The 22,758-nt window shown below is 36.5% G+C and overlaps 3 protein-coding genes across 4 annotated transcripts in view; 2 read left to right on the forward strand and 1 right to left on the reverse strand.

Moving 5' to 3' along the window:
* The first annotated feature begins 668 nt into the window (after nt 1-668).
* Dgkepsilon (diacylglycerol kinase epsilon) lies at nt 669-3,450 on the forward strand. Its single transcript, XM_067776913.1, has 7 exons — nt 669-1,051; nt 1,110-1,787; nt 2,064-2,177; nt 2,238-2,444; nt 2,504-2,669; nt 2,731-2,882; nt 2,951-3,450. The coding sequence occupies exons 1-7, from the start codon at nt 884-886 to the stop codon at nt 3,065-3,067; spliced, it is 1,602 nt and encodes a 533-aa protein (XP_067633014.1). The 5' UTR covers nt 669-883; the 3' UTR covers nt 3,068-3,450.
* A 192-nt stretch (nt 3,451-3,642) lies between these two features.
* Nucleotides 3,643-4,990, reverse strand: Nacalpha (nascent polypeptide associated complex protein alpha subunit). 2 transcript variants are annotated; one of them, XM_067776915.1, is made up of 2 exons: nt 4,871-4,990; nt 3,643-4,601 (listed from the first exon to the last, which is right to left on the reverse strand). In XM_067776915.1, the coding sequence occupies exon 2, from the start codon at nt 4,576-4,578 to the stop codon at nt 3,922-3,924; it is 657 nt and encodes a 218-aa protein (XP_067633016.1). In that variant the 5' UTR covers nt 4,579-4,601; nt 4,871-4,990; the 3' UTR covers nt 3,643-3,921. The 2 variants fall into 2 exon arrangements, with proteins under 2 accessions (XP_067633016.1, XP_067633015.1); XM_067776914.1 differs by having other exon boundaries at nt 4,811-4,940.
* A 5,033-nt stretch (nt 4,991-10,023) lies between these two features.
* The window catches only part of RYa (RYamide), a 76,929-nt gene continuing 64,194 nt past the window's right edge, over nt 10,024-22,758 (forward strand). Inside the window, exon 1 of the mRNA XM_067776920.1 lies at nt 10,024-10,112. The gene's annotated coding sequence lies outside the window, so the exon portion shown is untranslated. The remainder of the gene's footprint in view (nt 10,113-22,758) is intronic.

Below are 22,758 nucleotides of genomic sequence, written 5' to 3' on the forward strand. Positions count from 1 at the left end.
TTGAACCATGGGTTCCGCCATGCATTATCAACATTAGAGTTGTGCTTTTTCGTTCATTTCAGAGATTCGAATCTTTCGTTCTTTTTCTGATGAACGAACAAGTTGTTCTTTTTGTTCATCTGTTCTTTTTTTTTTAAGCAAATTTGATCACTGCTCCTCGCACCCGCGAAAAAAACCAACAAGTATAGATAGGTGTGTGTATGCGGCAATGCTTTGTGTAGGTATATTTAAATGTGTTACGAATAAATAAGTTAATATATATATCTATAATTAACTTAAAAAAAAGTTACAAATTTCGGAAGATCCAGGAAATTGAAAGAATACAGACACAAATTGTAAATATGAACTTTTCAAGCTTAATAAATGTAATAATTAGTTTCTTACAAAACATGTTGTTCATAAATAGTCCATACATATATTGGTGTAGCAGTGCCACACACAAAGATGGCCACACATATATATCTTTAGTGTAAGTGGAATCATCGACATTCGTGCTCACTGTGAATTTCTGCGTATGTATGTATGAATTTACGTATGTATGTTCGCGAACGAGATGAGAGAAAGAATAACATTAGATAAAACGAACTAAAAGAACAAATGAACTAAAAGAACAAATAGAACCGAAATCGAAGATCTAGTTCACTTGTTCAGTTGAAAGACCCGGTCAATTGAACAAGTTCAGAACGAAACGACCCAACTCTAATCAACATATTTTGACCAGGTTTGGTGGCATTGACGAATTCGAGATGTGTTTTGATTCTTTGTCAAAATGCGTGCTTACGCAAATTTTAATTTTTGCGTTTATTGATTTTAATGCATGCCTTGCATAATTTTCCTTTTTTTTATAAAGACTAATAAAATGAAATGAAAATAAATCAACAAAATGAGTATAGAACTAACAAGCTTCGAGCTGAGCTCCGAAGCATTAATTGGATCATTATTAGCGCTATGCGCAATATTTGCATTTTGTCGGAGTTTATTGGTGGACGATGTTATATGCATACCTGGGAAAACAAAACACAATTGGAAGTCTATAAAAATACTAGAGAAGGTAATATATACAATACAATATAATATATGTATTTCATCAATTTTTTTTTTTGGGCTAGCCATGTTATTGCAATGCGTGCGAAGTACTATTAACACCTTCGGCCGGCCTCTTTTGTGATTGTTGTGGTATTTGTACGCATTCAACCAACGCATGTACCAAGAAGATGGATAATTCGCGTTGCAAGGATAAATGGATACGAAGCGAGAAAGCTATGCGTCACCTTTGGGTGCGCGGAAATTTACCTGTAGGCGTTGTGTGTGCTGCATGTGATGATGAAATTGATTACCATGCTACTGCAGGACTCTTCGGTTGGCGTTGTGCATGGTGTCATCGCTGTTATCACAATAATTGTTATAAACGAATAGACACACGCGCTGAATGTGATATGGGTGAATTTAGGGACATGATTTTTCCACCATATTGTATTGTTGCGGCGCGAACTCGTGAATCGGTTCGTTTGCATTTAGCTGGCATTAAACCACCTAATATTGAAGGATGGGAGCCACTAATAGTGATTGCCAATACAAAATCTGGCAGTAGTACGGGTTCTGATGCAGTTTCCTTACTTCGTGGTTACCTTCATCCGCTACAGGTAATGGAATTAGGTAGTCGCGGGCCACAAGATGCCATGCAATGGGCTGCTAAGGCCAGTCCACGCCCCTGTCGGGTACTCGTTGCTGGAGGAGATGGAACTGTGGGTTGGGTGTTAAATACAATTTACTCCTTGAATATTAAGGTATGTTCATATAAATTACATATTCACGGCTGAGTCTACACCCTAACTTAGATGCTAGTTCGAAGACGCCCTATCTGAGAATACCTTTTAAAAACATCCTATATCAGAATTTTATTCAAAAACGGACTACTCAAAGTTCGGCTGCAGAACGGCCTATCTCTGTTTTATTTCATAGGGTGTTTTCGAAACGACTACCGAGATAGCATGATATTCTACTCATCAGTCGACGTGAAGCTAAAATTTATTTATTAATAAAATCTATTCTCTTTTTGATAGCCCATTCCGTCTGTTGCCATAATGCCACTGGGTACTGGAAATGACCTTTCGCGTGTAATGGGTTGGGGTCCAGAACCACCTTCAATTTTGAATCCCGTTGCAATACTCAGAAATGTAAGCACGTATAAAAGATTACTTATTATTCTATAACGGTTACAACTTGCTTGCTTTTAGATTAAAAGGGCCCAATCGGTAAATTTAGATAGATTTGATTTGCAAGTGGAGAAACTTCATTATCGCCTTCCAATTCAACGTCATCCAATTAAGACAATACATGTCTACAACTATTTTAGCATTGGGGTGGATGCGCTAGTCACTTATAATTTTCATAAAACTCGAGAATCACGTTTTTACGTTCTAAGTAGTCGCATTTTCAATAAGGTTAATCAATATTTACCTAATCTGAGTTATTATAATAAAATTGTTTTTTTAATTATCAGTTAATTTATTTCGGATTTGGTACGCAACAGATTGTTCAACGGGATTGCGAGCGTATAGAGCAAAAACTTGACTTATATCTGGATGGCCAGCTTGTAGACCTAACTGAATTGCAATCCATTATTTTTCTTAATATTGATTCTTGGGGCGCCGGCTGTAAATTATGTGGTAAGCTAAATCTTTAACACGAAAATCGTTTATGTACATTACGCGTTTTCTCCTGTTAAAGAAATCAGCAATTTAGATGCTAAAACAAAGATAGAAAATTCTATTTCGGATGGCGTAATGGAGGTTTTCGGGCTTGTATCTTCCTTTCATATGGCACAATTACAGTGCGGTATTAGCAAGCCGGTCCGCATAGGTCAGGCAAAACAAATACGGGTAAGTCCTATTAAACAATGTTTTTTCAATAAATTTACAAAAATTATTTTGCGAAAATATCTTTAAAGATTGTCATCAAAGCTCCTTGTCCAATGCAATCAGATGGTGAGCCGTGGATGCAGCCACCGGCTGATATACAAGTGCAGTCGCGTAGTCAAGCGCGCATGTTGAAACTCGAAAGCTAGTTCAATTACATTTTAATATCTTCACTCAAGATGCCAAACATATTACGGACCTTTTTGTATGTATTTAACGTGACAAAGCTACACATAATAATAGAATTACCAGAAACCACCAATTTATCTAAAACTAAATTTATAAACCTTGATATTCCCCAAATTTTATCCACGTATGTATAAGTGTGGATTTTTTCTCCTTATTGGTGTTATAATTAAATATTTAATCTAAAGTATAATGTAAGGGATTTGCTACTGTACTTAATATACACACATTACCATTATTTAATACTTCAATTTATTGTTACTGACGAACCAATGTGTTTACATTTTTACTCACCAAATTCCATAGAAATAAATTTATTTTATAGATTTTGAGAAAAATTTTAAGGTTTGGGATTGAAATAAATTTTATTACTAGCGTGCTCGCCTACCACAGCAAAGGTCCTGGGTTAAAGGACCGGGAACATCAAACTCTTGAGATAACTCCATTTAATATTACTACTACTCACCGTTTTGATCTAGTGTGCGATATAAAGAATTCCAAAGATCTCCCCAAAATACGCAGTTAAAAAAAGAACCAGTTCTCTAATTTAAAGTTTTATTATTTGAAAGCCAAAGTGCAAACTGTAAGCTATAATTCATAAATTATAGTTATGCATTAGTTTATAAAAAAACAGCACACATATTAGCTTAACGACTTGAATAATCCTTTTTATTCAACTTTTAAATATATTCGGCTTATTGTTCATCTCTAGTTTAATCGTATGATGTCGGTTGTTTATTCATTTCAATTCAATCGTGAGGCGGGTAATCTTTGTATATTTTCAATGCCAACGCGTGCCTTGTAAATGGACACGCGTTTAGATCATGGTCAGCTCCATAATGGCATTAACGATATCATTATTGTGCTTCCTAAGCGCACGTATAGCCTTCGCACGAGTTGTATTCGCTTGTGTGATTACCAGCTCAATATCCTTGTCATCCACGCCAGTTTCATCTACCTCTTCCTCGTCCTCTTCAGCAATGGGGGCAACCGATGTAGTTGTACCCAATGTCTCGGCAATGCTGGCCGCTTCAGGAGCTTTAAACTTCTCGGCAGCAGCAACTTGAGCTTGTTGTGACAAATCTTCAATCTTTGCCTCACCGAATACAATATATGTGTCACTATGTGGGTTCTTGTACACATCAGGATTGTTTATAACGAAGAGGATATTCTTTGATTTGCGTATAGTAACGCGATTGACACCTTGAATTTGTTTCAATCCCAATTTCAGCATAATTTTTCGTGCTTTCTTTTCACCGCGAGATTGTTTGGCTTTTGAAACCAAATCGACTGGTAGACCGGTAGCGCCGCCGCCCAATTGAGTGGTACCTCCAGCTACATCCTCCAATTCAGGAATGCTGTCTTCAGATCCACAATCGCTGGCATCATCTTCGATGCGCACATCGGCAGGTTTCGCTTCTCCGATAGCAGCAGCAACAGCATCGGTTTTGATTTCAGTTATTTCAGCGGTCATTATAGAGATTTTACCGTAGGACACTAAAAATGAAACAAAATTGTGTGTAGAAATTAATTAACTGCCTGCATTCAAACACCACTTTTTTTTTTTAAATATGCAATCGATCTGCCATTGACAGAACTGCATATTACTTTTTTTAGCAAAAATTTCAAGCGCTTTGTGAGCCAAAAGAGAAAGATTTTGTTACGAATGAATAAAACAACGGACAAATTTATAATTCGCCACTCACATTTTCTTATTATATTTTAATCCTATTTGCGGATGCACGTAGTTTTTCACGATTATTTACCTTGGAAAAATTCCACCCTTTAAGGACGTTTTTAGATTTTTTGACAAGAGTTTGGCAACTACACAGGTTGGCAGAGCTGCTTCACATTTACAAGCGCGCCATCTTCTTGTGAAATCAAAATTTAAAAATATATCACGGTCTCCACGTACTGCACTCTCTTGCACATGGTAAAAAATTGTTGAGATTTCGAACACAAATCACGATTAGTTGTTTCTCGCTTAACTGTGGAAAAAAATGCGAAATCCGGAAGATGAAAATGATAACGAAGTTGCTACATTTCGTCAGAAACAAATCTTTCAATGCTAATTTTTGTATAGCATGTCGATATTCTAGGGGGACTCATTAAGCCTTATAAATGCCCCGCTACACAGCGATAGAGCAGTCAGCCAAGCGAACCCCCTGAATATCGCCAAGGGGCCCGGGCAAAGGTAAAGTTATTTCATCCCGGGACATGGAGAAACTGAGAGAGAAGATCCCAATCTCTCAACTCCCGAGGGATGATATCCTCCGGCAGATAGTTTTTGAGAAAGGTATAAAGTAGAATTGGGAGACAAGAGTACATGGAAGGAAAGTAGACTGGAGAACATCCAACGGCTACACAAGATCGTATTGTACACTGATGGCAAGAAGACGCCAGAGGGGATTGGAGCCGGAGTCCTCGGACCCAGAGCCTATAGGAGCTTGCCCGAGCATTTTTCAAGTGGAAGTATTAGCCATAGGCCAGTGCGCTGACCTGAACTTACAGTGCGGATACTCCAATGAAACATAGGGCAATAATAGGCGTCCCGAAAGATAACCTAAGAATCCTAACAGCTATTCTTAAAGGACATTGTAGACTGAACATCCACATGCAGAAACTGGGCATACTATCGAATAACACATCCCGATTTAGTGATCGATCAGCGGAGACGGCGGACCATATCCTCCTGGAATGTGACGCAAACTCTAGACGCAGGGCCAAGTTTATGCGCTCACCATGTCCAGACCATTCTCACATTCAATCCCTCAAGCCAAGAGAGCTGCTGGTGTTGTTGTTGTTGTAGCAGTGCTTCGCACCATCCAATAGGTGCAACCGATCACAAATTGTCATCAATGTCCTCTAACAATAGTTCAAGAAAACTTCTTGCAGTTTCAACAGGGGTGGACCATAGTTAGAGGGGTGGTAGAGGCTTTGATTCCAGATTAAAATGGAAGAGAAGGTTGGTGTCATGATGGGACACATTGCAAGCAGGACATATATTTTGTGTGTCGGGGTTGATTCTGGATAGGTAAGAGTTTAACCTGTATCCAGATCTGAGCTAGAGTGACGCGCGTTTCCTTAGGAAGAGTACGTTTCTCTTCTGCAAGTTCTGGGTATTTTTCTTCAAGAACTGGATTCGCCGGGAAATTCCTGACATAGAGGTAGGACGCCTATTTTTGGATTTCACTGACGAGCTCCTTGTGCTTTTTTGCTGCCCCTGGGAGGTGCAGCCTCATCAATCAGAAACTGTTTGTTCAGTATTCCATTTCTCTCCCTAATGGGGAGTACCCTCGCCTCATTGTGTAGGTGGTGTTCTGGGGACAAAAGGAGACAGCCCTTAGCGGATCTGAGGGCAGTATTTTGGCAGGCCTGTATTTTCTTCCAGTGAGTAACCGTTTTTGGGTGTAAGACAGTCGGTAGCGTAATGCCATCTACGTGTATGTTCAATATGGTCGACATTTGACGCGTCCATGTTGTAAATAAGGTCGCCAATAATTTGGTCGGTAATAATGTCAGGTTTCGCGAGGCGAAACAACTGGAGAAAGCTGATCGATGTATGGGCCTGGGCCTGTGGTCATTATTGTGCAGTCATCGGTGTGGGAAACGATAGTGACTCCTTCTGATGGTGAAGGGAGTTTCGATATGTAGAAGTTAATCAGAAGTGGGGATAGGATACCAACCTGTGGTACCCCTTGTTTAATTCGCGGTCCACCTTTTGAGACTTGGAGGAAGGGAGGACCATTCTAGATCTTGCATTACCGTGCCATAGCAACGAGTACTGTCCTATTGTGGGGTTTTTGATTCAATCCGCAATTTATTTGCGTGTTAATGGCGTTTAGCGCGGTGGTAGTGCTATGTAGTTTTCGAAAGCCATGCTGATGATTGGCAAGAGGCAAATTTGCAGTGAAATAGGGAGGCAGAATGGCTTCAACTGTCTTGGCTACTGGCGATAGGAGAGATATCGGACGATAATAATCTCCTATGTTTGCTGGTTTCCCAGGCTTTAATAGCCATTTTTCATTTTTCGGGGATGACGAAGGTGTACAGGGACAGGGACAGGTTGAAGACATGTGCTAGATAATTAAATCCATCTTTGCCTAGTTTCTTAAGCATCGGCATCGCTTTGCCGTCTGGGCCTGCCGCTTTAGATGGTTTAGCGTGAACGATGTCATCTTCAACCTCTTTGACGGTGATGGTAATTGGGGACGCGCTGTATTTATGCTTGTGCCCGCCGCCTGGCTTTGACAACCGTAGAACGCATTACATATTGTCGGCAAAAAGCGCTCGCTCATTCGGCAGAGAGGTTACAATTCTTTAAGTGCCCCTCCTATTTCGTCCGCTTGTGTTCACCCACTAGCAATCTGATGCGTTGATTTATATCCCTTATTTGGGTCGCAGGGGTCGTGCTTCTTACAAGAACACGTTCTCTCGCTAGAGTTGCGGTCTCCCCTGGAAAATGTGGCGGGATTTCCGTGATTCTTCCGGCGGGAATAAAACGAGCCGAAGCGAATTCAATGACTTAGCGGAAAACATGCGCCCCTTGACGGGCATCAGTCGGGATAGGGAGGGCAGCAAAACGATTGTCAGTATAAGATAATGTGTTTATCGCCAGTGAGTAGTACGCTAATGTCAGGGCAGTTTCCACTGGGGCAACAAGTGACAGGAGGGATGTAGATGTTGATGATTTCTAACTTTATATCACCTGACCTGATAGATATGCTATTAACACAATATTTATAGTAAAACCATCTGAATTTAGCGCATAATTTTTCCACAACACACACGAATTGCAAAGTTTTATGTTTTCTTTCCATTTCATTCGCCTAACACCAACACAGATTTTGACAATCTGAATAAAGGTATGTTGTATGCTGTAGAGATGAGCCTACCATATAGTTGAACCATTGTCAAAATGTTACTAAAATATTTAGGCAGAATATTATACGGTGTTGCAATATTACAACTACTATTATTAGCCGTGTTTTTTTTTTACACGCGTATACGTTCGTGTGAGCGTGAAAAAAACGCCTATCCTCGCTTAGATAATGCTTAGGAGAGCCATATAGCGGCACTGGTTAAATCAGGCATGCTTAACGAACGAAACGATATCATTTCGTTACGATAATCAACGCTAATAAACGAAACGAAGTCACTTCGTTTCGTTTATTAACGTTAAGATCGTCAAATTAACGTTAATTTGTCGTTCTTAACGTTAATAAACGAAACGAAATGACTTCGTTTCGTTTATTAACGTTGATTATCGTAACGAAATGATATCGTTTCGTTCGTTAAGCATGCCTGGGTTAAATAACTAGCTACAGAATAGGGCGTACCGAAAAGTGAAGACAACCCTCTGTTGTATTTCTGTGTATAACATATAACTGAATCAGTTGTGATAAATAGTGGACGCGCATAGAATACATAGAATTAGTGCAGAGGGTGAAACATAGAGACGTATTTCAGCTACATCTGAGTATAATGCGTATTGAAATTTAGTAGTACTAATTGTATGCGTAGCAATTTCAGAGGTGTATTTAAAGTTTGTCGCTTAGCAGTCCATATACAATTTAAGCGTAAATTATTATTATTATATATTTAGGCCTAAAATAAATTAAGACAAAACAAAGAGCACTAGCTGTCAGGAGCGAGCGCAGGAATTGTCTATGGAGGGCGGGGGCATTTTGAACATATGGAAGCTCATCTCATAGTAAGCATCGGTTATTGTCAAGACTAGTTTTTCGATAATGAAATATTTTTTTATTTATTTCATATTTCATTGGCAACGCACTGGGTACAATGCAATGTTGTATACTACAACCTTTTGACTGAAATGAAAAAAAGCAAAAAATAACATAGTTGGTTATCAGTCAACAAATAGCCTCTTCCATCTACCAGTTTTTATGAAAAAAAATTCAGTCGTTGTAAGCCCATGGGGGGTTTGAGTCCTTCCCCCTTGCGCACGACCTTACCAGGGGGCCTACTCTGTATTGCGATGCGAAAGGCAGTGCGATGCGAAAATAAATTGCGATGCGAAAGGTAATTGGAACTCTGTAGCGCTATCGCATCGCTAACAATGTCGCTTTTTTATTTTTCGCTAATTTTTTGCTTGAGTATGCATCACTGACCAAACTCAAAGAAAGAGAACAAAAGAAACAAGGCGATTACAATTTCGGCAAACGATTAATTTTTGTTGAACAAATTAAAAAAAGGATTCTGTAGCTTTATGGAACGATTTAAATGAAGAAAGGATTGATTTAAATGAAGAAATCCTCCCAGTTCAGAAATTGAACTGGAAGAAGTGAACGTGATAAATACAGAAAACGTGGAAAATCATAGAATGGGAAATATTGCTAGTTGTATCAGAGAACAAATAAAAAATGACATGATTTCAAATAGAAATGCTTTATAAAAAAGTGGTTTCGATTTAATTGTTATTTATTTATGTATTTTAAGTCCACTAGGATTACAAATTGTTGCTTTTGTGTTTGTTTTGTTTTTTGAGTTGTCCTATATATTTTTAAATGAATATAAAGATATCAATTTATAAAATCATCAATTAATACTTACATATTTGAACAATGCGAATGCCTATTACTTGTAGCAAGAAAATTGCGAAAATGAATGCTGTTTGACATTCGCTTTCGCTTTACAGAGTGCCGGCAATGCGAAAAGGGAGAAAAATTGCGAATGGGCAAAATGTGAATGCGAAAGTCAAAATATACATGCGAATGTCAAGATACAGAGTACCGATTTTGCGATTTCGCGTATTTTTTCTTTCGCATCGCAATACAGAGTAGGCCCCCAGCTGCTATTTGCTATCAGCTTCCAATATTACAACTAATGTTATTGGAATATTGTGGAAATATTTTAGCAACATTAAAATGTCCGCTTTTTGCATTTTTTTTGGATAGTTCAACAATATTACTAGAAATAATTCTAAAGTATTTTCAAGTTTGTTATGAAAAGATTATTAAAAGTATAGAGTAATAAATACTGTGTGGGGTAATATGTAATATATAAAATTATTGTGTCACGGTGTTAGAGGCATAAGTGCTCCGAAACGGCCAAGCCGATTCTTATGAAATTTTGTGAGCATATTGGGTTGGTCTGGGAATCCGCCAACGTCTGACTTTTTTCACTAGGTGGCTAGGGTCTTGATATGGGGTATTTTGCGTACCCATGGTGTCTAGGGTCTCGAGATATAGGCCAAAACGTGGACCCGGGTACCTCTAGAATGTGTTTATACATATGGATAACAAATGAAAGCTGTTGATGAGTGCTTTAGTAGAGGGTCATTTTCATACCCCTGGGTGACTAGGGTCTCGAGTAGAGGTTTACGCTGATCACTTTATCGGCGGCGGCGGCGTAGGCTCTATTATATACCGGCGGAGGCGGCGTGGGCGGCGCGCCGGCGTACGCCGGTGTTCTTACTTTAAAAAGCTTGGTTTTTCTATTTAAAAAAATAATATTTAGGAAACGTTTTGTTTGTATGTATTTAAGGAAATCAACGTCTTGGCCATTTCGGAAAGATCCGGGGCTTTGCCTCAAAATCTCGCAAATCGTTCAAAAATTTTCAGGAGTAGCTCCTTGCGGATGGATTGTCCCTCGTTCACCAGAGGGGCTTCGAACTTAACCCCGGTCTTTGGAATTGGTACTGCTGCGTCTGCTGAAGAGAAATAGGGATACATAAAATGGTCACACTTTTGTCTGTATATCTCGTGCAAAGCGTAGTTTCACCTGGGGTTAACTCCTAATAATCGTCGCGTACGCACAATTTCTTTAAATAATTTGTGGCTTCTTGGCGGTCACGCACAAATGCGACTTACGGTTGCTATTAATGGTCTATTAATACTCATGACTCTCGTGGCACAGGGCGCATCCAGTTTTTTCGAGCTACAATCCCCGATGATTAAGAGCTACAATTCCCGATGTGCGAACAGTAGCAATCCCGACCACCAGTCGCTACCACGCCTCCTGGCCTCACACCATATACCGGCACAGAAGCTATAGGACTGCGACTTCGAACTCATAACTTCGTCCTAGAAGCTCTAGGTGTAACTACGAAGACTTTCTAACGGATGTTTTTGACGCGCTATGCTGCCGAGCTACACCAGAGAAACACCATGAAACGTTAGGGAGTGACTATTCGGCCAAGGATGCCGCCCTCGAAATCATAAGCAGTCTAAGTGGATATCATTGCGTAACTCATGGGTGAAAATCGTATAATCATCGGCCCATCTACATAATTAAAGCTTTACAAGGACCCTGGATAACATTTTTAAAACGTAGACCAAAGTTTGCAGACGTTTGTGTTCACAACATTGATTTCAATAGTCTTTGTTAAATCAAAACGATATTTTAGAATGAAAGTCGACCGATTTTAAGTTGAAAGATGTTAACTGGCCTTATGATATAAGAGCTCATTATGGATGACCGCATAGCTTCAGTTTTCAAACTAGTTCGACTGTCCGCTACGTTAGGGTAGTAGCACTCACGGTCATTAGTTCGACTGTCTTGGGAAACTTTGAGTGTTCTTGCGAAGGACAAAGCCTCACCTGGTAAATATATGTGCCTTCGTATTCACATTTGTAAAAGGAGCCGTAACGTGTAAGTGATATTTAAACTTGGTTGATAGGCTATATCCAATGTGATTCACTCCAAGGGACTAGTATGATATAGGGCCGCCAACTTTAGAAAATGTCAAACCGGGAGACTTGGTTGTTGAATGATGAAATGTGAAAATCAAAATTAACATTTCAGCCGCTATTGTATAGTTTCGCAAATAAACAACAGATGTTTGAATGTAAGCCCTTCTCATACGTACATATATCCTCAACTTAAGTATGAGGTAAGAATCATTTCATAGGAGATCCTACCAAAGGATTTTGCATCACTGATTTCGCTTATTCATTCAGCCAATCGGAATATAAAATTTTTATTAAAAATCGGCACCTTTTTTGGATATTTTGATTTTTTTAGCAACTTGAGGACAATTTGAAAACATGTTCGCCGTGGGTCATTTTATTTGAATTCGTTGTTCATTTTTAATTTTTTGAAAAACAAAAATATGCAAAGTGAGCATATAAATTTATTATATAACTTTTCTTTTAGTGTTTTGTTTTAATAACTTGGTAAATTGGGTGATGCGACATCCGTGTTAAGCTGACATCGAAGGCGCCTGTTTTTTTAAATAACTTTTGAACAGTTAGAAAGAGTTAAATTTCTCAATTACTTAGTTTCTTATAACTGGCAGTCATGCGCATCCGTTGATACCACTTTCGACCATATCCGACCAATTTTCGACATGAACAATAAATGGCCTAAACAGTCTTAAACGAGAAAATATAGTAACGCGCCGGACGCCGCCGCGCCAATATTTTTGACATTCGGCGGCGGCGTGCGAAAAACGACCAAAATCGGCGGCGGCGTTTATCTCTAATATGTATATACGATCAAACAAGATATGTGCTCTAATTCACACTTCTTTACGCCCATACTCGACCAAATAATAATAAAAAAAAAAATGAATTAAAAAAATATTGACGTTCATAAGAAAATGGTTATTAGTTTCTTTCTTCGTTAATTTTGCGCTTATATGTATGAATGTATGAACGTATAATATATAAGGGAAAATATTTACATTTTTTCGAATGCACACATCCCTACGAATGTGTTTGTGTTTAATTTTATAAGTTAAGTGTTATTGTGCACCAAGAAAAGCAAAGTTCTTTATGACTTTTTAATTGTTTGGCAAACTTTGTTGTTTGTTCTCAATGCAGCACATATTCTTTAGTTTTCTAAATCAAGGAAGACATCTCATAATATGCATCTTTTTAATGAATGTATGGGTGTAGTTGCAATATGTACGTATGCATGTATGTGAATGTATGTATGCATATATGGAGAGCTACGTTTAATTGCAGTGAACACCATGTGGACATTAATTGTGAAGTCTAATTAAGTAGAGACACAGGCACAAAGGTACCTAGATATGTATGAAAGTATAACTGTAATAATTCGTTGATAATGCTTGATATCGTTTCATTTTTACAATCATTTTTAGACTGTAGTAATACATTTTTTTTAAGTTAGAATTACGTAATGACATCTACTGATGTTTTTCGCCTTTTGGGACCGAACCTGGTTTTCGATAAATTTGTTATATCGTCAGCTCGGCAGTAAAAGCTGCAAATCTTTCAACCATTCAAACAAAATGGAAATAAAACATTTTCACTCACAATCTAATTTTATCACATCTTTGGTTTTTTGTTTGTAAACACTATTTTGTGAATTTTTTGTTTTGATTGTTTTGTTTCTGGAAAGCGTTTGCTGTTGCATTGGAAAAAAATTTGATTGCAATCCCACAGTATTATAAATGTTGCAATCACATTCGCTTTTAGGGATATGTGATTATATTTATGATGACTTTTTTGTTGATTGCACAATAATTGATTATACAAAAATCATTATGTAAGGTAAGTGTCCCTAATTTCGTGGTACTAAGGATTTTTCTGATTTTCTACCTCTCTTGCGTTAAAACAAATGAAGGAAAACTAAAAAAGTAAATTTTTCCCATTTAGCTGATCAATTAAGATAATTTTCCACCTACTTTCAAATAAAACTAAAAAACGTTTTAATTTATATAAATCAAAATGTGCGAGTACCTAAATGTACCTAATTCCGTGGTAAAGCGTCCCTAATTTCGTGGAATTTAATTAAACTCTAATTTTATGGAAAAAAATAGTTATCATTGGTTTCAAGGGCAAATTCCTAAAGATACATAAATTCATTTACTGAAATTCATATTCAGAAATTTAAAATTTAAACTATTTTTTTTTTTTGTTATTTTATTTATGAAAAGAAAGAGTTTCAAGACCAAATAAATAAGTAAAAAAAATTAGTATAACGTACGTACTTTTCAAAAACTTTTTATTTTTATTTTTTTGTTGTTATTTTCTTTTTGATTTTTTGTTTGTTTTGTATTTGTTCATTAAATCTAAGATTTCTTAGAACTATAGACATTTTTGATATGAAATAATTAACATTAAATGAAAAAGGTTTAAAACAAAAATAAACAATAAAACAAAATTTATTCAATTGATGTAACTTGATACTTTTCTAAAAATTACTTTTATTTATTATTACTAAATATTTTTTTTTTTTTATATTTGTTTTTTTATATTTTTCATTAGTGACACCATTAAGCGCTTCTGTCAAATCTTCTTTTGTGTAACGAGCTTTTGCCATTTTTTCTATAAAATTAAGTTATTAACCCAATAATCAGCGAATAGAGATCGAATTAAGTTTGAAGCAGTTTTCTTAAATTTATTTGAAAAAATACGCGCATAAATAACTCCACTCCAAAAATGCGTGCTTTCCTGCTGAAATGTAAATGCGCAGTATACCACGAAATTAGGGGCATGCACAAAATTTGGTGTACGTAAATTCGTGGTATCGCTTTAAGCGGTAATTTGAGGTTTCTATTCAAATTTTTTTTCTATTATCAATATTCATTCAAAACAATAGTAAAGAAGTTGAAATCTTGATACATTTTTTTTAAATTAAACGAAAAATTATTGAATAAACAAAAGTTCTATAATGCCATTATTTCGTTAAAATGTTGTGCTTCGCAGAGCTTTTTGATTAAAATATTGACGAATAGATTAATAAAAGTGTTCCACGAAATTACATCAAAATCTTCCTCGGGGGGTTATTTAATAACTAAAATACTTAAAAAATATGGTTTCTTATGAAATGTTAAAGAAAATATGAAAAACGTAAAGTATTATATTACGTAAAGTATTATGGTACCCACGAAATTAGATACACCACAAAAAAAGTTTGTTCCTAATTTCGTGGGTTAGAAATATTAAAAAAAAAAATGTTAAAAAAAATTATTGGAATGAGTTTTGCAGTAACATGTTTTAAGAAATGTTCACTAAATACCAAAAAATTATCAAATAAAAAAATTTACCGATACAATTTTTACAGGCTTAACAAAATACACTGGACTCCTTAACACTTTACTTAAGAGGCCTCCTTACAACAGGCTAATTTTCCGAGCTTCCAACTTTATATTGCTTGATATTTAATTTTTAGGTTTTAGTTTAGTAAAATATCAATTATTATACCATAAAAACCAATCTTTATTATGAAATTTTCAGTTTAAAGAAACACTCCCCCAATTCCTTGTTTGGAAAAAAAAAAACGAAATGCCACGAAATAACGTACTACCACGAAAGTAGGGGCACTTACCTTACAACAGTTTGTATGAATGTGATTGCAATCACCTTTATGCTACAGTCATTGATTGCAGGCACGTCTCGGGTAAAATCATTGATTGGAAGAATTGCTCGGCTACAATTGTTGATTGTACAATAAATATTTATTGCAATTAACAAGTAAAAAAATAAATAAATGTATGGCGCGATAACCTCCGAAGAGATTTTAGGCCGAGCTTCTCTTCCAATTGGCGTCGTGCTCCTCTTGATTTTTCCTACAAATTGGCGGGACGGGACCTACTTGTTTTATGCCGACTCCGAACGGCATCTGCAAGGCAGACGAGTTTTCACTGAGAGCTTTTCATGGCAGAAATACGCTCGGAGTGCTTGCCAAACACTGTCGAGGGGCGATCCCGCTTAGACAAATTTTCTTCTAATTGAAAAAACTTGTTTTTAAAATTTTGATGGTGCTTTACCTGGGGCGTGAACCCAGGATCTTGGGTGTGGATGGCGGAGCACGCTACCATTACACCACGGCGGTCGCATATATAAAGTGTTTTCCAAACTTACTTAATTATACGTATGCATATATACATATGTATACATAAAAACTGCTAGAAATACACATGATGTATTCAAGTCCCAATTGATTGCATATATTATAAATGCAATCACATTATTTGATTGCGAATCTAAATTCATTGCAATCAGGTTGATTGCGAACGAAGTGCTTATAATAAAGTTGATTGTATACACTAATTTTTACAGTCACAGAAAAGCAATCAAATTTGATTGCAATTTTCGATTGTAAGTTGATTGTAAGTTATAATTTTTACAATCACGAAAAAAGTAATCAAATTCGATCACAATCAAATAAGCGGGAAAATCGTTGATTGTAAATACGAATATTTTTTTTAATAATTTGGGAAAATTGAAACAACGTGACATCAGGACGGGCAGCTGTTTCGATTATACCTTGTAAATCTCTTCAAAGCCTTTTCTCCCGGGAGTGGGATTTGAACCCGCACTCGTACAAACGCATTCGGCCACGTCATGCCTTAGTTGTTGTAAACTTTATCCCAATTACCTTTCTTGCATATTTTATTCTTTGCACAGTACATACTTTGTAGGTAATCATGTGTTAAAGTTATGCTTTTTGTTGGTGGTGGTTTCAACGAAACTGGTATTTTTGCTTTTGTTGTATTTATAGAGCTACAAAGAATTAACCAATTTTGTCTGTTTGTATGATTTAATCGGGGATTGCCCTAATTGCGTTTAAATTTATGATAACATTTATTTGAAACAATTTTTAATTTATATTTTTTAATAATTTGGGAAACAATTTAAACAACGTGACATCAGGACGTCCTGAGGATATTTGAAATTTTTAAAGTTGTGGGTAGTAATAGGTACTTCTCTAAACATTGAAAATAAAGTTCCTTTAATAAGCTCTGACATTGAGCGAATAATTTTACAATTTCTAAATTGCATAAAAAGAAACTTCAGCAGAACACAAAATATTTTTGTTTTACCTATTGTATCCGTAAGTGCAAACAAAAAATTGGCTACAGATAGCGAAAACTTTATCTGCAAAACGAAATGACCAACTAAACGATTGAGGAGGTCTTCTGGTTTCAAATTAGAAACGAGCGAACTCGATCATCCCTTCGTTCCAAGTTCTGTACAAATATTTTCAAGTTTGACATATATGTATACTGATATTTCCTTTTTAAGTAGAACCTAATACCAATTTCACACAGACTGTTAATGAAATAATTAGTCAAGTTATAAGATATTAAGGCCCTTAATGAACTCAATCTTCCACACAAAATACAAATTCTTAATTATCTCATTATTGCTTTATTGAATGCCTAATACTATGTACAAACACACACCAAATTGGCAATTTATACCATTTCGGAAATTTATTACGCAATTTATCATATAATAAATTGTAATAATAAATTGCCAATTTAAAAAAAATTGCGTAATAAATTGTTTGAAGCTGCAAATGCAACCTTGTAAAGTGTGTTTATTCAGTCGATTTAAACGTCAGTTACGCATGGCTCAACTATATGGTTGGCTCATCACTTCAGCTGATCTTGAATTTTTTTCATTTCACTGGAGTAGGGATTGTCAAAAGAAGATGGCAAACTCAAAATGAAACCAAAACTTTGAACACATTTTCTTACAACACACAAAAATTTCAAAGTTTTATGTTTTCATTCCATTCACTTCACCTAATATCAACACGCACAATTTGACAGTCTGAACAAAGGTATGTTGTTGCTTTAGAGAGGAGCCAACCAGCTATCAAATTACTATTGTGTAAGCTAAATTGAGTTGTATGAACACCAATCAATTTAAATCGAAATTGCCTGAATTAATTTTTCTGTTTGAACATAGAATAACAAAGTAAAAAATCTAGTACGTTTTGCTTGACGGGTCAGAGTTTACTGTGAATGAAACAAATGACAATCAGAAATAAATTGTTTTCAATAATTTACGAAAAATAGAAAAGCACGAAAAAATTCAAAATTTAATTTTCGCTGCATTTGCAGCAAAAGATAATCAGCCCAATTCTAAATATTCCCTCGGAATTTTATTCTAGCGGATTTTTTTATTCTCTCGGAAAAATTTCCCCTATTCTTTTCTCCTAGGGAGAACAATAATTGGGGAATAGGAATTTCGAATTTTCGAAGTCAGCTGTTTTGTCAATTGAAATTTCGTTGGCATTTCTTATTTTGTTTAAAACATTTAAAAGTTTAATTGTTGTTGCAAATTTGTTTGAAATTACGAAATAAAATAATATAAACAATACAGTATTGCATTTCATATGGTATTCACTGAAAGGTGTAATGAATTGGTGCCCAAGCAAAATCAACAGAGGAGCATAAGAAGAAGAAGACGGCGGGATAACATAAATCCGCCGGAGTTGCCTGCTTGCATTCAGCAAAGCAATTTTCTGGCGGCCAAGTCGAGTTGAATTCGTCTTTCGTCATATGCCAAAATCTATTCAAGCCTTCTTAAAACATCCTTGCGCAATTTCTGGATGGCTGCATCAAATATACCAAGAGCTCTTCCGTTGCTTATGATATACTTTTCGACTTAAAATAAAGAATATTGTGGTAGAATGTACATATTTTAGCACAAATTTGTACAAATAAGTGTTTTTTTTTAAAGAACCACTTTCCTTTAACTATTTTTATGCATTACCTTTAATTTAACAAGTGAAAAAACTCCTAAGAAATGGCAGAGAAATCTCCATCTCACTCACATTCATAATACCTAATTTTCTCCCATAACCGGTTTCCGCTTTTTCAAACATTGTTCAGAAATGAGGGAAGGGAGAAGTGAAAAAACGCCCAAGGAATTTTTATTTAGAATACGAGGAATGGGAGAAGAGAAGAACTCGCACGGAATTTTTGTTTAGAATTGGGCTGAATATGGCCTTTTCAAAAATAGGCACACATTTGGATAAGATGTTGCCTATGAGCAGTTGCGCATGCATTTCATTTTAATAGTTTAGCAGGTAATGGCTGCTATCTATTTTAACTTTTGTGTAATATTTTTTGGTGCTCCTGACAGATGTTCGCTTAATGAAGCAAGTAGTCCTGTGTGAAAAGCAGCACTTAATTATTTCATTAAGCAAAATTGTGATTCGATTAAGTTTATGTGTGAAATTGGAAAAAAGTAGTGAGGAGCACCGCAAATGTCAAAAAATTACTCATACTTTGTGAACAACGTATCGTTTACAAAACTAATTTTTAATTATGCGTGCATATACCAATTAACTCTTCAAAAGTGAGTCAAAGTGTAAGCAGTATCATATTTTTTTGCACGCAGGAACACACATGAATCAGATTTATTTTATTTACCTAGTAAATTTAATTTTAATGTTGTTCATTAATTGCCACTTGACTCTTTTTACAAATGGCAAACGCTTAACCATTAACGGGCACCACTTCATTACTATTGCCTTACATACGGTAATTTTGCATAAAATTTTGGTTAAGATTAGATTAAACTAAATATAATAACTCATGCAATTGGTACTAACTTACAAACATTTATGTCTATGCGTGTGTGTGGTGAAAATGTTATCATTTAATTTTTTTCCTAATAAATAACCTGTAAGATTTTGTTGTTGCGCATCTGATGAATTATGTTCGATTTCTATGAAACAGTTGAATTTTACGCAATTCCATTTGAAAATATATGAGAATTTTTCATTAAACCGGGAGCAATACGTAGAAATAAGGGGAAAGAAAAGCTCCGTACAAAAAATAAGAACAGGAGTGACCCTATGTAATTAGCGGATACACTATTTCTGATATTCCTTGGAAGGGTCTTCCCTTCCTCCAAGTCTCAAAAAGTGGACCGTAGATTATCTGTCTGATCGGCAAGCATCGGTGTAATTCAGGAACCTAAAATCTAAATCCAGAAGAATTAAACAAGGAGCTTTACAGGGTGGTGTCCTATCCCCGCTTTTGTTTAACATCTACATATGAAAGCCCCCTTCGCCAACAGAAGGAGTCACCATTGTATCCTATGCCGATGACTGTATGATAATGGTCACAGGTAAACAGCTATCTCCCTGATCTTTCCAGTTTTTTCGCCTCGCGAAACCTGACATTGCCTTCGGCGATCTTTTTTGCAATATAAGGCTATTTAAAATCTTGCTTGAACATTTACTATCAGAACGTTAGAGGTTTAAATTCTTAATTAACTGACTTATATTTGAAAACCATTCGCTATAACTATAATGTTATTGCATTTACTGAAACATGGCTGAAACCGAATGATTTTAATTCCGAAATTTGTTGTGGTGAGTACCAGACCTATAGAAATGACCACTTAAATAGAACCGGGGGTGGTGTTTTGCTTGCTGTACATTCTTCAATTCCATCCGAAGATGTTAATTTACCCGCAATTGATTCCATCGAGTTTGTATGCATCCGAATCTTTTACTAGGCCGGGGTCATATTTACTTAGCCGTTTGCTATATTCCACCGTCTTCTGGTCTGTGTATATGCACCATATTTCACTGTTACAAACAGTCAATTCGATGATAAAGCCCACGGACTCAATGATTTTATTAGGCGACTTTAACCTGCCACATATATCTTGGAACACCGTCGATCACAATATAGTCCCCGTATCATCCAAGGTGCATAACAACGACTTTTTGGATGGAATTACTGATCTTTGCCTTAATCAGATTAACTTCTTTCGGAATAAGTATGGAAAAATCTTAGATTTAGCATTTGTTGACGACATACCCAGAAGACGTTTACCATCCCTCTCTTGAGATAACGTACGAAATCATAGGCAACGAACTCGGCTAACAAAACACAATGTAATTTTAACAATGGCGGCCAACGTGGTGTGATGGTAGCGTGCTCCGGCTAACACACCGTATGCCCTGGGTTCACACCCCGGGCAAAGCAACATCAAAATTTCAGAAATAAGGTTTTTCAATTAAAATATTCTAAAATTTTAATTTATGCTGACGACGTAAAACTTTTTAAGTCATACGCGTCGGTTGAAGAACGTTCTGTACTCCAGTCGGATTTGAATTGCTTAGTTACTTGGTTTATGGCGAATTATATTCCGCTCAACATAGAAAAATGTAAATTCATGTGTTTTTCACGTAACGGGAACGTACAGCCAGCTTCTTACACAAACTCTGGAAACCGTTGATGTTTTTGTCGACTTGGGAGTTACAATGAATTGCAAACTTAGTTTCAACCCTCATATTAATGCCACAGTCAATAAAGCGAGAGGAGTTTTAGCTTTTGTGCAAAGATGGTCAAAAGAGTTTAGCGATCCTTATGTTACAAAGACAGCATTGGTGAGGCCGATATTAGAATATGGATCGATGATTTGGAATCCGCGTTATTGAGTTCATGTGGAAAGGCTAGAATCAATTCAAAAACAGTTTTTACTTTTCGCCTTGAGAAATCTCTTCGTATAATCTTCCTCCTTACACTAATCGGTTAAAACTAATAAATCTTCCTACCCTTGCAAGTCGTAGAGAAATGCTACGAGTCATATTTATAACTATTAATTGGATCGATTTTAAACCCATTTATTATTCGAAAATAATCGATGTTTCGGACTCGCTCTTTGCCATGAAAAAAAAACGGTTCTATCTTCTCTTAATAATTAAAAATATGTAAGTATACTTTTAATCTATTGTATTTTGTGTAACAATATTTCTCAGCTGATGAGTTTCTCTTCAGCTCAGCAGTTTTGGATCTCGACGCTTAAGAAGCCACTGCCTCTTAAAGACTTGGAAATAATAAAAACTAAAAATTATAAATTACAAACATAAATAAAATTAGAATAAAAATTTTGTATTAAAAAAAAAATGAACAGGGTTAGCCTGGTTTCATCGGGCCACTTGAAGGCAGTGCGCTGCCAGAACATCCGAGAAAAAAACACACACACACGGTAAATGTCGCCCATATTGGACATCCACGTCGTTGAAAATGCGCTACCAACAGTCTTACACCTAAAAATGGGTGTGTCGTTCCATCAGGATCTAAATTTTGGCAACCATGCTACCGAAATTGTACCAAAAATCCAGAGCCGTAATAAAATCCTCAAATCTCTTGTAGGCAGCACTTTGGCCAAAGACAAATATACGCTCATTACCACTTACAAAGCAATCGACCGGCCGCTTGCATGCTACGCCTCCCCGTTATGGTCGCCAAGACTGAAGGTTACTCACTGGAAGAAAATACAGCCCTGCCAAAACTCTGCTCTGAGAACCGTTACGGGCTGTCTTCTTATGTCTCCATAACACAACCTACACAATGAGGCGAGAGAAATTAAATTCTGAACAAACAGTTTCTGTTGAATACCCACAAACCTGGGAGTCCCAACAGATATCTGATTGAAGAGGCCACACCTCCCAGGGGCTTAAAAAGTCATCTCCGCAAGCATTACGGCACCTGAGAGCACAGCCGTATGAAGAACAAAAAACACAAACGGATTATCAGTGATATCCACAAAAAGGCGTCGAACCTCTATGCCAGGAAGTGCCCGGCGAACCCAGTTCTTAAAGATAAATACCCTGAACTCGCAAAAGAGGAAAGCTTTCTCCCTTGGGACATGCGCGTCACTCTAGCTCAACTTCGATCTGGATACTGTAACAGGTTAAACTCTTACCTATCCAGAATCAACTCCGACACACATAATGTACATATGTATGTCTTGCTTGAAATGTGTCCCCACATGGCACTAACTAACTCTTTAATTGCAATGTGGAACCAACACCTCTAGCACCCCTCCCACTCTGGTCCAATTATGTTGAAACTGAAAGTTTCTTTGGACTCCCGTTAGAGGATATTGTTGTACGAATCTATGGTTGTTGTACGAATCTTTGTTTATGGCATAAATAAATTACCCTAATCCAATAT

The sequence above is a fragment of the Eurosta solidaginis genome, chromosome 3 (genome assembly GCF_040869045.1).
Source record: "Eurosta solidaginis isolate ZX-2024a chromosome 3, ASM4086904v1, whole genome shotgun sequence".
Classification (NCBI taxonomy): Eukaryota; Metazoa; Arthropoda; class Insecta; order Diptera; family Tephritidae; genus Eurosta; species Eurosta solidaginis.

Excerpts from the sequence above, each read along its gene's own strand:
- Nacalpha (XM_067776915.1), bottom strand. The coding sequence starts at position 4,578 with ATGACCGCTGAAATAACTGAAATCAAAACCGATGCTGTTGCTGCTGCT.
- Dgkepsilon (XM_067776913.1), top strand. The coding sequence starts at position 884 with ATGAGTATAGAACTAACAAGCTTCGAGCTGAGCTCCGAAGCATTAATT. Across the intron at positions 1,788-2,063 it reads TTTACTCCTTGAATATTAAG|CCCATTCCGTCTGTTGCCAT; the intron begins GTATGTTCATAT and ends TCTTTTTGATAG. Across the intron at positions 2,883-2,950 it reads GTCAGGCAAAACAAATACGG|ATTGTCATCAAAGCTCCTTG; the intron begins GTAAGTCCTATT and ends ATATCTTTAAAG.